At 33.2% G+C, this 15328-nt stretch overlaps 1 protein-coding gene across 1 annotated transcript; it reads left to right on the top strand.

The window, feature by feature from the left end:
- Positions 1 to 3383: 3383 nt before the first annotated feature.
- On the top strand, positions 3384 to 14337 carry LOC131803295 (uncharacterized). The gene is made up of 4 exons (XM_059124375.1): positions 3384 to 4093; positions 4163 to 5414; positions 12331 to 12721; positions 14300 to 14337. The coding sequence occupies exons 1-4, from the start codon at positions 3411 to 3413 to the stop codon at positions 14335 to 14337; spliced, it is 2364 nt and encodes a 787-aa protein (XP_058980358.1). The 5' UTR covers positions 3384 to 3410.
- The last annotated feature ends 991 nt before the right edge of the window (positions 14338 to 15328 follow it).

Below are 15328 nucleotides of genomic sequence, written 5' to 3' on the forward strand. Positions count from 1 at the left end.
CAATCAAAACGATGCTAAAAACCCCGAAATGTCAATATTTAAGGAGTTATGAGCGTTCTAAAGCAGGCTATAAAGAAACTGCAATCAAAACGTTGCTAAAAACCCCGAAATGTCAATATTTAAGGAGTTATGAGCGTTTTAAAATAGCCTATTTTTCCTCTTTAAATATCTGCAATAAAAACGATGTAAAACCCCCGAAATGTCAATATTTAAGGAGTTATGAGCGTTTTAAAATACCCTATTTTTCCTCTTTAAATATCTGCAATCAAAACGATGCTAAAACCCCCGAAATGTCAATGTTTAAGGAGTTATGAGCGTTTTAAAATACCCTATTTTTCCTCTTTAAATATCTGCAATCAAAACGATGCTAAAACCCCCGAAATGTCAATATTTAAGGAGTTATGAGCGTTCTAAAGCAGGCTATAAAGAAACTGCAATCAAAACGATGCTAAAAACCCCGAAATGTCAATATTTAAGGAGTTATGAGCGTTTTAAAATACCCTATTTTTCCTCTTTAAATATCTGCAATCAAAACGATGCTAAAAACCCCGAAATGTCAATATTTAAGGAGTTATGAGCGTTTTAAAATACCCTATTTTTCCTCTTTAAATATCTGCATTCAAAACGATGCTAAAAACCCCGAAATGTCAATATTTAAGGAGTTATGAGCGTTCTAAAGCAGGCTATAAAGAAACTGCAATCAAAACGATGCTAAAAACCCGGAAATGTCAATATTTAAGGAGTTATGAGCGTTTTAAAATACCCTATTTTTCCTCTTTAAATATCTGCATTCAAAACGATGCTAAAACCCCCGAAATGTCAATATTTAAGGAGTTATGAGCGTTCTAAAGCAGGCTATAAAGAAACTGCAATCAAAACGATGCTAAAAACCCCGAAATGTCAATATTTAAGGAGTTATGAGCGTTTTAAAATACCCTATATTTCCTCTTTAAATATCTGCATTCAAAACGATGCTAAAAACCCCGAAATGTCAATATTTAAGGAGTTATGAGCGTTCTAAAGCAGGCTATAAAGAAACTGCAATCAAAACGATGCTAAAAACCCCGAAATGTCAATATTTAAGGAGTTATGAACGTTTTAAAATACCCTATTTTTCCTCTTTAAATATCTGCAACCAAAACGATGCTAAAAACCCCGAAATGTCAATATTTAAGGAGTTATGAGCGTTCTAAAGCAGGCTATAAAGAAACTGCAATCAAAACGATGCTAAAAACCCCGAAATGTCAATATTTAAGTAGTTATGAGCGTTTTAAAATACCCTATTTTTCCTCAGTAGTGTGCTTATGGGGATGTTGGGAATTCACCACGATTTATCACGGCAAATTCTATTGGGGTTGTTGATTTGGGTAAATTCACCACGGTGAATTTTAATGGGGATGTTGTCTTGGGAATTGTACCACGGCAAATTCTATTGGGGATGTTGATTAGGGTAAATTCTCCACGGTGAAATATATTGGGGATGTTGTCTTTTGAAATGTACCACGGTGAATTATATTGGGGATGTTGTCGTTTGAATTGTACCACGGCAAATTATATTGGGGATGTTGTCTTTTGAATTGTACCACGTCAAATTTTATTGGGGCTGTTGGCGTTGGCGTTGCTAGTTTTAATATGAACTACTAGATGGCGCTAAGTTTAGCGCAGACACAATCCAAAACTGTGTATGGGATGGTGACATTTCAAGTTTTAATATTCACCACTAGCAGAGACACCCTCCGAAAAAAAAAAAAAAATGTATTATGATCATATCGAGTGGGGATAAAGAGATTCACCATGTGAGAAGTGAATATAGCAGAAACACATCTGAAAGAGGTAAGTATCGAAGAAAATCATTTTATCTAGATGGCTCTCAGAATGCTTTTATATAGTCAACATGCTGATTACTGCAGTCAAATGTGCTTATTAATTTATTTGAAAACATATATTTCAAGAAATCGACTTCAATAAATGTGATATATTATAGAAGAGTTTCAATTGACAAATATGCTGCAATTATTGATATTTCAGGGGTTTTAAGAAAAACGATAACGAAGTCGAGTGGGTTGAACACGAAAATCAGCATGTTGGCTATGCAAAACATGATGAGATAAAAAGACAAAACTAACTTTTCGTTGTACTTGTTTTAATTTGTCTATAATTTTAGCGACTCAAAAATGTTCAGTTATTCCCATCGAAACGATATAGGCGACATCTAACGGTGAGTTCCATCCATACTATCCATAAATTATGTTGTAGCATAGACACACTCCAAAACTATTGAAATATGATCATATCGAATGGGGCTAGAGAGATCCACCATATGAGAAGTGAATATAGCAGAGACAAATTTGGTTAGTATCATAGTCAACAAGAAGATGTGTGTTCTATTATTTTGTCCAGATGGCTCTCCAGTCATTTCCCTCGAAACGATATAGGCGACATCTAACCACCAATTAATGTTGTAGCATATACACACTAAAAAAATGCTGCTGTAGCCAATCAAAGCAAATTCTTCTTGTGTGGACAGGCATTTTGATACATTATATCGATCGCTTTTTGATAGTTTTGTCGATGAAGAATTTGTTTACATTATGTAGCAATTTGAGAGAATTGAAACTGAAAGAGTTTCATGACAAACCCTGCATCAATTCGGTATTGAAGATTGAAGGGATTTGAAGAAGGAAACACCATTGTTTACATTAACTAACAATTGGATTTCTGTGAAATGGATATGAGAATTTGGGGGGAAGCGTTGTTGCAGAGTTTCATGACAAATTCTGCTTCAATCACAGAATTTCTATTTGTTTACAAAATGTAGTCAATAATGTATTGATTGGATTGGAAGAAATTTCAGTACTCAACAAGTCACAGATTAATAAGCATCGTTTCTTAATATTTTTAAAAAAGTTTTTATAATGTCTCAAAAAATTTGTTGGTCATGCAGCCTTTATTACAAGGAAAAAAGTGAATTTGTGAAACATATGAAAAAGCATTGTTTGTTTTGTGATGTTTTATGTGAAAGTGTAAACGATTTAGAATTGCACTTAGAGAACCATCATGGAGATGAGCATGTAATGAAACAAAATCGTGATCAACAACAAGAAAAACTAAAGCAGCAGCATGAAAATAAATCAGCTGTGAAGGTGGAAAAGTTTTGTGGTGATTGTGATAAAATAGTGAATAATATACGATCACACGTTCGTAGCGAAGAACATCGATCCACCGTGAGAAAAAATCTGGATTCTGACATAAAAATTGTTAAAAGTGCATTTAACAAAAATATACTCAGCTATGAGATACAAAACAATAAAGATATTTTGTACCCGATCGATTTTCTTAATGCTTCAAAAGAATTAATAATTAAAACCTTGAAAAATGAGTTAAACGGTAAAACGCTCATAAAATTTAATATGGAACTCCAAGGACTGTATGTGAAACCAAACAATGAAAAAGATGGACCTTCAACTTCCAAAGAGTTAACTATTGAAAATATATTTAATCATATTTCAAAAACAACGCTATTAACCCTGGGAGATGATTTGGAAGAGGTCGTTTTCAACCACTGTGTGGAAATTATAGCTAAATCAGAAGAGTTCCAAGAAAGAGGCTCTAATTGGGCCCTGGAGAAACTTTTAAAACTTGACATAAATGTGTTGAGAGCCAACTTAACACGTGGCTCACATTATATTCCAACTCCGAAATCATTAAGCAACAAGAAGGGTGCGTGCCTTAACATCAAAAACTATGATGACTTTTGTTTTAAGTGGTGTATGGTTGTTGCATTGGGGGAAACTGCATATGGAGATCCGAGTATAACCTCTTCATATAACGTAGACATACACCAAGATGTCATTATTCTGCAGTCTGGAATATCGCTAAATTTCGAACAATTAAATTTCCCATTGGGTCTTAAATATATAAAAAAATTTGAAATGAACAACCCAGAGATTAGCGTAAATGTTTTCGGTTATGAAAACAAGTCGGTCGTTGGTCCATATTACTTAACAAAGGAGACGAAAAGCAATCACATTAATTTAATATTGCTGCACAACGAAGAAAATTTCCATTACATTTTGGTTATGGATATGTCTTGGTAATTATAAACAAAACTTATCAATCAAAACCATATCATAATAATCATGTATTTGTTCTTTTTTTTCAGTCTTATGCGGTCTCAATTCACAAGTCATAAGGAGAAAGGTTACTTTTGTTTTGGATGCCTGCAATGTTTCCACGATGAAAATAAATGTATGACTCACAAAAAGCAGTGTGGAAAAGTAGTCTGTGCCCTGCCGAACAAAAAAGAAGCCGTACTGAAGTTCGTCAATCACAAGAAAAAGGATAAGGTGCCTTTCGTTATTTATGCTGACTCCGAAAGTGTACTGGAAGACGTGCAGGAAGATGAGAACAATGGGGCGAGTAAAAAAACGGAAAAGGTAAAGAAGCATATTCCATGTGCTTTTAGTTATTTTATTAAATGTAGTTTTAATGAAAATTTAAATAAGTTATTTATATATAGTGGACCCGACGCAGCAAATGTTTTTCTGAAAGAACTAATTCAGGATTGTAAATTTTTGTATGATAGTTACCTAACCAAAACGAAACCTATGAATACTCTAACACCCGAAGAAGAGACAGCCTTTCTTAGGGATATAAATTGTCGTATATGTGGCGATATTTTAGGTAACGATAGGGTGAAAGATCATTGTCACTTAACGGGGCAATATCGAGGTGCGGTACATAACCATTGCAATCTGCAATATCATCTACCTAAATTTATTCCAATATATTTCCACAATTTTTCTTCGTACGACTGTCACCTCTTCTTTAAAGAATTAGTTGAATTTGGAGGTGAAATAAGAGTCATACCTCAAAACAAAGAAAAATATATTTCAATGTCTTATTTCATTAATATGGATAACGAGTCAACCGACTCTAGTTCTTTAAAAAGTACAGTTGTTGTAGGAGAAGAAGAAGATTCGAGTGAGGAAGATGATGAGGAATTCCAGCAAGAAGAGGAAAGTGAGGGCAAAAAAGAGAAGAAAAAGAAAATGAATAGATTAGAGCATCGTTTCTTAGATAGTTTTCGATTTATGCCTACTAGTTTGGATAAATTAGCAAGGAATTTATCTCGAGATTCTTTTGTTGCTGTCAGATCTCATTTTCCTGATGATGAAGCATTCGAACTTATGACTAGGAAAGGAGTATTTCCCTACGAATATATTTCATCATTTGAAAAATTGAAGGAGAAACAACTTCCCCCTATGGACCAATTTTATAATAAGTTGACAGATACTGAATGCTCGTCAGACGATTATAGGCATGCAACAAATGTTTGGTCACATTTTCGATGTCAAACTATGCAAGACTACATGGATTTGTATTTAAAAGCTGATGTCTTGCTTTTAGCAGACGTATTTGAAAATTTCAGGAGCTTATGTATGCGAATTCACGAACTGGACCCTTGTCAATATCTCACAGCACCATCTCTATCTTGGGATGCAATGCTACTATGTACTAAAGTCGAACTTGAGCTACTCAGAGATATAGACATGTACAATTTCTGCAAAAATGGTATTCGGGGAGGGCTTACCCAGTGCTCAAACAGACACTCGGTAGCAAATAATGAAGATGCTCCCAATTATAATAGTGCCAAACCAGAGGTAAATATCTATTATTTGGATGTAAATAATTTATATGGTACAGTTATGACTGAGTGTCTCCCTGAAAAAGATTTTAGATGGGTGGAGGGTTATGAAATGGAGAAATTCAATGATCCAGCTGTAATATTATCTATTCCTGACAACGCTCCTACTGGTTTTATTTTAGAGGTTGATATTGAATATCCACCGCACCTTCACGACAAACATAACGATTTACCTTTTTTGGCGGAGAAAAAGTGTGTTGAGGGCTCAAAAACTGAAAAACTGATTGCAGATTTTACTGACAAAACATCATACACCATACACTACAAATTACTTAAGCAATCTCTGAAACATGGACTAATTCTTAAGAAAGTCCATAGAGTTTTGGCTTTCACACAAAGCGCTTGGTTAGCTCCTTACATACTGAAGAATAATGAACATAGGGAAAAGGCTGAAAATGCCTTTGAAAAAGATTTTTTTAAATTATTGAATAACTCTTCATTCGGTAAGACAATGGAGAATATCGACAAAAGAAAAACTGTGAAAATTGTGACAATGTGGGTAGATGAGGCAAACCAAAGAAGAAGGAATGTTGCTAGTAAATTAATCTCGAAGCCAAATTTTCACAGCCTTTCGATATTCTCCGAAAATATGGTTGCTATTCAAATTAGGAATGTCAGAGTAAAATATGATAGACCATTGTACTTAGGGTTCTGCATATTAGATTTATCAAAGTGGGTGATGTATGATTTTCTGTATGATTTTCTAAAAGTGAAATTTGGTGAGGATTTTATTCTAAATTATATGGATACAGATTCGTTCATATTAACATTTTACGGACGGAATTTGTATTCCGAATTATCTTTAGATGAAATATTGGCTAGATTTGACACCTCAGGGTTTTCAAAAGAAAATAAATATAAACTTCCTCTAATTAATAAGAAAAAACTTGGCATGATGAAAGATGAGAATGACGGAAAAACAATGGTTGAATTTGTAGGCCTTCGTCCTAAAATGTATGCCATCAATGTAGTTGATAGCGAAGAAGTAAAAAAATCTAAGGGAGTTAAAAAGTCGGTCCTAAAAAAGTATACTATAGATAAATATCGAGAATGTCTTTATAACAAAAAGGTTTTTTACGGATACCATGTTTTCGTTTAGGTCAAGACAGCATACAATATATACAGACAAAATTACTAAAATATCGCTAAGCCATCAAGATGATAAACGATTTATTCTAGAGGATGGTATTCACACCTATGCTTGGGGCCACTATAGATTAAATAACCTTCATGAAACAAATGTAAATAACTCAAATGAATCTGTCTCAATGGACTTGGATTAAAATATAAATTTAATTATGATTTAAGTTTCAATATATAGATAAAAGAGCATAGTAATAATATTAATTTAATTGTCTTTACTCACTATAAATGTCATCATATTAATATTTTCTCGCAACACAAAATGTTTAATTTTTAAGTAAATATAAGTGTATTATATTTTAACTAGTCTTTAACTATTCTTATTATAAAATAAAACAAAATATTTTTGTTTATAAATTTATGTAAATTGCGTTTTATTGAAATATTCTTACAAAGGTGAGTATAAAATAGATTATACTACTTTTCGTACAATTCCTGTTAATGGAACGTACTCGACCAGACGATCATGTATAATTAAACAGTACGCAGAAGTGTTTTGTGGAATTGGTTTATTGGTTTCAAATTGGATTTTTAAATCGATTGGTCCATTCTTAACAGCTTCGTTTTGATTGCTAATGTCAATAACGGCGATGGGCTTGTCTTTAAAACTTGCATATGTAAGAAGTGGTTGTGGCTCCCTCATGTAATATGATTGTTGAAACTTTGTATACATGTCATATAGTACTGCATAGCCATTTTCTTCGAACTTTACATTCAAATCATCGTAAGGATAGGTTTCAGAGTTCAAGTGAACTTTGATGTTTTTAAGTTCGCAATGTTCCAGCTTGTTGTCTTTTTCAAATATCAAAGCAACATATCGTGGTCTTTCATGATTGACAGACAATTTAACACTCCAACTGTGTTGTCTTCCACCAGCAAAAGTTGGATTAAAGTAGCAGTCCCAGCTGCGGAATGCTAAAGGCAACGCTTTTCCATCCTTAATAGTTTTCAAGAAGCTGATTTTTCTATAGTCTGATAATTGAATGTGTTGTACTTTCCATATAACATTTGTTATGGTGAGTTTAATTTCCTCCGTATCCATGGTTGAATAACACACATTTTTATCGTTGGCACTACGCAAAAGAATCAAGTCATGCTTGCTGTTGCAAATTACTTTATCAAAGTCCTCTGCGAACCCTAGTAGACGGTTTAAGGGTACACAAAAATTAAAGTATCCTACTGATAAATCATTATCAGCTTTCCATCCCGCTTTGCTCATAACCTTACTTTCGGATTCGCTTAGAGAAATCCAATTTTTAATTTCTGTAGTTATTCCTAGATAACGAGTACGATCAATTTCAACACCATTTAGTTCATAGCGAATTTCATCAAACATGTATCCCACACAATTATTTCTCAGTCTTGCATTTTGCGATACTTCTCCCTTGCTATTTTTCAAATTTCCTTCAATGAATAGATAACTCTCCGATGGAAGTATGTAAAGATCCTGATTTTGTATACTTATCCGAATTTCATCATTATTTTTAAATGATTGAATATATGGAACATAGCTGTGGTAGTCTCTCTTTACAATATTCTCATCCGAGAATGGACGCTCATTAATGTTAAGTATTTCAGACATTTGGTTTGACTTTAAGCTTAATAAGTTTTAAAAACTCTTTATTTTCCTTTGAAATTTTAGGTCTTGTCGGTTTGACAACTTTGTGTTGAATGTGTCTTGGTATTTGTTTATGATTGTATTTATTGTAGATAATCATGATTGCATTGGTCTTATATGAATACGTAGCGTGATTTCTTCCTCTCTAAAATTTATAAAGCGACCTTCTTGATCAACTATCTTTATCTCCAGACGACCGATTTCTTTGACGTTCACTGGTAAATAAATGAGATTCATTGGTCTCTCTACCAATTTATATCCCGGAGGAACATTAAGAGCAAATTCATGTAGAATATGCGTTGGCGACCCATTCATGAATGATCCAGTTACAATATTGCAGTGTATTTGTATGGCATTAACCTTTAAAATGTCGACTTGAAGGTTTGAAGTATGTTTTTTCCCAGATTCTAAGATTTTTTCGGTAAAACCAAAAAGCTTGCCTATAGATTTTTCTTTATCAAAGTAAATAGGATCATGAGAAGACATGATTTCTACTTTTAGCGTATTATTATTCGCCTTAATTTCAATGGATCTATTCTCGTGGATAGTTTTATATTCCGTTTCCAAGTAATTCGCAATATCTTGCAATTCATAGGATCCTATAGGTATTTTTATAATATTGTCTCCAATGTGAAAGAGATTGTTATCATTATCCACATTGGGTATTGAATTGTATGATTGGAAATCTATTAGGCAACACTCATAACTACTATTTCCCAATTCAATTGGGGGTAAATATGTTGAATGTAGAATTGGAGATTTACCGGACACAGTAAACGTTCTTGACATTGCAAAATTCTTTGTCGTAATAATTGAAACACAAAATATGCATACGTATATATGGGTTTTTATTTATTTAAATATATGCTTGTATATTGTATATCTACATATTAAGATTATATGATATGATTCTTATCTATCCATGAATTATGTTTGTCTGAGAATCCCAGCCACTTAACCAAGACTTTATTACCTTTTGTTTTTAAAATTTTCTCAACTAAATACGTGTTGGGATATTTTGTGGGTAAAAGTTCTTCTTTGTAGAAACATCCTTGGATGGGATTTCCTTCATAGTCTTCTAATAAATAAGTAGCGGGGTTTGTTATTCTTATTGTTCTTATCTTGAATATTTCCGTAGTCCAATTTGGCGTGTATCCCTTTTCAAATTGATGTTTATATTTGCTAATGCGTACATGATCACCCATATAAGCAGATTGCAACAATGCCTTCTCATTCGATGAATTTACTTGAATAGGGGCCATTTTTATTGTTCGATGAGGTGTTTTATTGTATTGTTTAACCAATTCTCTATAAACATCAATCCATAGATAATTCCCATTATAACTGAACTCCTTCCACATTAGCGACTTCAAAGTTCTATTAAAACGCTCAACAATTGAGGCCTTCAATACACTATATGTGGAGTAGTGGTTTATGGAATATTTCTGCATTAGTTTTTTAAAATCTGTGTTGAAAAATTCTTTTCCATCATCGGTTTGCAAATTTTTTGGAATTCTTCCTCTTTGTAAGATTTTTTCAAAAGCCATAGAAACATCCGTTGCCGTTTTTGTTTTAAGGGCTTCACACCATGCGAATTTCGAAAATGTATCGATGACAGTTAACAAAAATCGGAACCCCTTGTTTGCTTTTGAGTAACTGCCCATTTCAACTAAATCTGCTTGCCAGAGATCATCAATACCCTTTGTAATAACCCTTCGTCTTGGAAAGTTTTTTCGTGCTTGATGATGAAGTTCATTTACCAAACCCCGCTTTTCCATTGTTTTATTCGGTATGATATATTAAAGCTGGTGAGTTGAATGGAGCTTGCGATAAGGCTTTAAATATTTCGTTTTGTGAACGTTTGAGTCGTGATATTTCTTCTCTTAGGAAGGTGCACTCTTGAATGAAATTTTTCTTTAAAATTTCTTGAATGTGCTTGATTTGCGTATGTACGTAGGCTTGGTTGACCGCATCCGCTCCTTCTGCTGGAGATGCAACATTCCTAATCTTTTTATTTTGCACGTTAAGGTTGTTATCTTCATCAATATTGACTCCCAATAATCTCGAAACATTTTCTCTCACTGCTATTGATTGATTTTTTTGATTGTAATGATGTCCAAACTTGTCAACAGTCATATGTTGTATGCTCCTTGAGAGTATTATTTAATATATTATATTTCCTTCTCGCAGTTCCTCGATAATAGAAACAATTTCATTAGTATGGTTATTGTTTCCGGCTTGTTGTGATGCCAACAACAGCTTTAATCGTTCTATCAATTCGTTGGGATCGTCCCAGTATATATAGTTGGGTTTACCAGGATTTATTGTCAGTAAGCCTTTGCCGCTGTGAGTATCCTCTATTATATTTTTTATTATTTTCTTATATTTTTGTCCCCTGTTGGACTTTGTTCGTCCATTAGATTCATAGTTTATTTTATGCGCATTTGTGTCTAATAATATTGTTTTGTAAATATCGAGTTCTGTATGATCATAGTTCTTGGGGTCTTGATAAAACAACAGTTCAAACAAACCGGGTGTTAATGCCCAATTTTTATTTCCAATCATAATCTTTTCATTGCTTATTTTGAGTGGTTGGTCCCCAAATCTCCATTCTCCATTGTTATCTTTGTGTGGACCATAGACTACATCTAGTTTTTTAATTTTCTTCAAGAATGATAGATTCATAGGTTCCTCATTGTTGGAATAAAATTTGTCGTCGTCTTGTGATGTATTAAAGGAATCGAAATTTTGTGTGTAATCTACTTTATGCTTTAACCCCTCCAATGCATTGGAATCTAACTTAACATCTGGTTTATAATTCTTAAGGGGTGTACTTGTAATAATAGAATCTCTGTACATTTCCATTTTCTCTTTCTTAGGCATAATCATTTTGGAAGTATTTTCAGTTGAAAGCTTTAGTAGTTTGTTTATTGGCTCCGTTATTGGTTTGAAAGTATTTTTCAATTCTGTAGTTTTAGCTTCTTCACCCATTTTAATGCTTTGAAATTTCTTTTTCAAGACATTTCTGGACTTAACAAGCCGTTTCAGCATTTCCTCCTCCATGGCTGTAGGTGCACTAATATAAATTAACATTTGCAAATACATTAAATAATATTAAGGTTGAATAAATATATGAAAGCCTTTTCTGTATCTTCCAGAGTGAATTTCGTCATCCTTGGAAATCGTTAGAAATCCATACTTTTCCTTCCAGCATTCATGACAAATTTTTTTGAAATCTTCAAAACTAATGTCACATCCGACGTGATCATTAAATATATGTCTTAAATTCAGATCATCTTGTTTAAACACGATTATAAAATTCGCATTATCACGCAATAAATGTTTTGGTATACGTGTGTATGTTTGACACAAATAAAACGAATCAACATTCTTATGTCGCCCCATACTGAAGTAATTTTTAATGTTGTTTTGTTTATCGCATGCAACATCATCAAAAATCATGATTGAGTTTGGCTTTATTTCGTCCGTTTGTATAACATCGTCATTGTTATTAAATGTATACAATCTCATCCCCTTTATAGTGGATATCAGTTTCTTTAGGTACTCATATTTTGTCTGATACAGCGATTTTGAGTAAATGTAAACATTTTCAAATTTTAATCCATTGGGGCTTTCTATCAAACTAAGCATCACATTAGTCTTTCCACAATTTGATGGTCCTACTATTAAGGCTCGTATAGAATCAGGCAGCAAAGTACTATGTCGAGGGGTCTTTCTTTGCATAAAATCCACATTTTGAACAATTATTTTAGCTTGTTGTTCCAGTAATCTCATGATGAGTAGTTTTAAGAAAACATTCATATTTATAATATAATCAAATATCGATATTTCTTTCGTTCAGCGTCCCGCTAAAAAGTATAAAATGATTGTTTACAACACGAAGCGATTTATTAGAAAGAAACACGTTCAAGGAGGAGGACTGGTAAATAAGTTGATTAACTCTTTACCCGGTGAACTTCATTTACCAGGATATCAATTTTGTGGACCTGGAACAAAGCTAGAAAAACGTATTCAAAGAGGAGATCAAGGTATTAATCCATTAGATGCAGCGTGTAGAGCACACGATATTGCCTATTCACAAAATAAAGATATTGAACAACGTCACATTGCTGATCGTGAACTAACTGAGCGGGCTTGGGAGCGAGTAAAATCGAAAAATAGTAACATTGGAGAAAAAATTAGCGCATATCTTGTAACTAACATAATGAAGGCTAAGACAAAGCTAGGCATGGGTAATAAAAACCCCAAACAAATATTGGGTAAACAACTTTTTAAAAACGCTTTAAAAAAAGCTACAAGTTCCCTTAAAAGCAAAAAACCAACTGATATTGATGAAGCCATAAAAATAGCCAGACATGAAATACAAAAGACGTTTCGAGGAAAAAAATCAAAGGTCGCTATACCGCGAGTAATAAGCGTGCCCAAAAGAGGTGGATTTCTTCCTCTCATTCCCATTCTAACTGGATTAGGAGCATTGGGAGCCTTAGCATCGGGTAGTTCAGCAATTACCAATGCCGTTTTAAATGCAAAAAAAGCCAAACAAGAGTTGGATGAACAAACCAGACATAACAAAACAATAGAAGCTATAGCTATGGGTAAAGGTCTCTATCTCAAACCATATAAAAAGGGCTATGGAATTTATGTTGATGAAAATAAAACTCCAAAAAACTAATTAAGCAGCTACCCAAAGGTCCTCTAACCGATGTAAATATTAGTTTTTTTGGGAAAAAATATATACCTCACTTTAGAGGTGTTTATATGCGTGATAATCTACCTAAGAAACCACATCGAATTGAATGTGGTATCATAAATTTGGATGTTAGCAGTGGACCTGGCACGCATTGGGTGGCATATAATAAAATCAATAATAATATCGACTATTACGACAGTTTCGGTAATCTTCAACCCCCGATAGAAGTTTTACGCTATTTGGGACCAGCTATTACATACAATTATAAAAGAGATCAACGATTTCATACATACAATTGTGGACATCTTTGTTTAAAGTTTTTATTGGACATGAACAAAATTTTATAAATACTCCAACATCGATGATATCCCCTCCATTCAAATTCAACTTTCCTAAGAAGATGATTGAAATCAATAGATCGGATATTGCACTGGTTGATTTTCAATATTGCCATGGAAACCACAAGAGTATTTTCGTGAAGGAACTATCATATATGTGTGGTGCTTCTGTTGTTCCACATTATTTTTTGTTTCGTCCACCTTTTAATATAAAAGAACTTACTGGGGAAGCATGCAGAACAAATGCCTACACCAAGACACATGTGAATGGCTTAGATTGGACAGATGGAGAAAAAAATTATAATGATGTCGAGAAAGCTCTTACACCATTGAACAATTATCAATATATTTTTGTTGTTGGACAAGAAAAGAAAATCTTTTTACAGAAATATATTCATTCTACCATTATAAATTTAGAAAATAATATGAAACTTCGAGCTTGCCAAAATTATTTTACAAACTGTCCTATACATTTGGACACTAGATTTAAGTGTGCCGTAAATAATATATTTAAGATATTTGTATTCATTGAACAAAACTGGAAAGAACTTGGCTACATACTAGACGATGAAATTAATAAAGTTAATAAATAAAAACAAGCAACTGTATTATTTGCATAAAACTTTATTTAAAGCATTAAAGGTAATGAAAGTGAACAATAATAAGAAAATGGGTGAACATTTACTCGCTCCACGACCACAAACATCTACACCAATTTCAGAAGGTGTACAATTCCAATTTTTTGAAATAGTTGGGACATTAGTTGTTTCACGCCCTTCCAGTAATGGGCAACGATATGTCAACCTTGAATGCTCAGTAACAGGACAATCAGTTTGATCCCAACTATGAATGTTTACTTTACAAAAATAACATCTGGTAATATCTCCTACTCCAGTATAATAAAGTCCTACTGCAGCCATTGTCTTGGGATCTGGATAATTTAAAGGCCAGCGAGCAAAGGTTTTTAAGCGTTCGTCTTCCTTATTAAGAAGAGACATCTTCCTTTCTAAAGCTTCACTAATAAACTGAAATATTTCTCTGCACACATTAAAATGAAAACAGCTTGCAATTTTTAGTTTCAAACAAAATATTTATTTACTTTTCAGTTTATGTTAAATATGGTTGATAAAAATAATCTGGTTGATCCAAATGTTTTAATTCTAGTTTGTAAAGACTCTTTCCGCTTCCATCTTTCAACACAGTTTTCGTCACAGAATAACCCCCACCAGCTATTTCTTTTATGTATTCATCCGCCAGCGAGAGGAATCTTGACGGCAAATAGAGGATAGCATCATTAATTTTCAGCACAATTCTTTCCCCATATTTTGTATTTGTTCTAAAGGCGCCATGGATGTTGTATTCTTTGTTATCCTCCATTTCTTTCAAAGTTATTATTTTTTTATAACTGAAAGAATTGAATAAGTTTATTAAATCTGCATTCGCCATAATATCACGTTCAATGTTTAATTTTATACTGTGAGCCTTACTTGAAATTGTCTTCTATATATACGAATATTTAACGCGAATTTCACAATATTACAGAGTTACTAGAGTTTTTAATTTTGAGCATAGTTAAGCATGTTCTCATTCATGCTCCAATCTATCGTTGAAGCAGAATTTGTCATGAAACTCTGCAACAACGCTTCCCCCCAAATTCTCATATCCATTTCACAGAAATCCAATTGTTAGTTAATGTAAACAATGGTGTTTCCTTCTTCAAATCCCTTCAATCTTCAATACCGAATTGATGCAGGGTTTGTCATGAAACTCTTTCAGTTTCAATTCTCTCAAATTGCTACATAATGTAAACA

The sequence above is a fragment of the Musca domestica genome, unplaced genomic scaffold, assembly GCF_030504385.1.
Source record: "Musca domestica strain aabys unplaced genomic scaffold, Musca_domestica.polishedcontigs.V.1.1 286, whole genome shotgun sequence".
In the NCBI taxonomy this organism is placed as follows: domain Eukaryota; kingdom Metazoa; phylum Arthropoda; class Insecta; order Diptera; family Muscidae; genus Musca; species Musca domestica.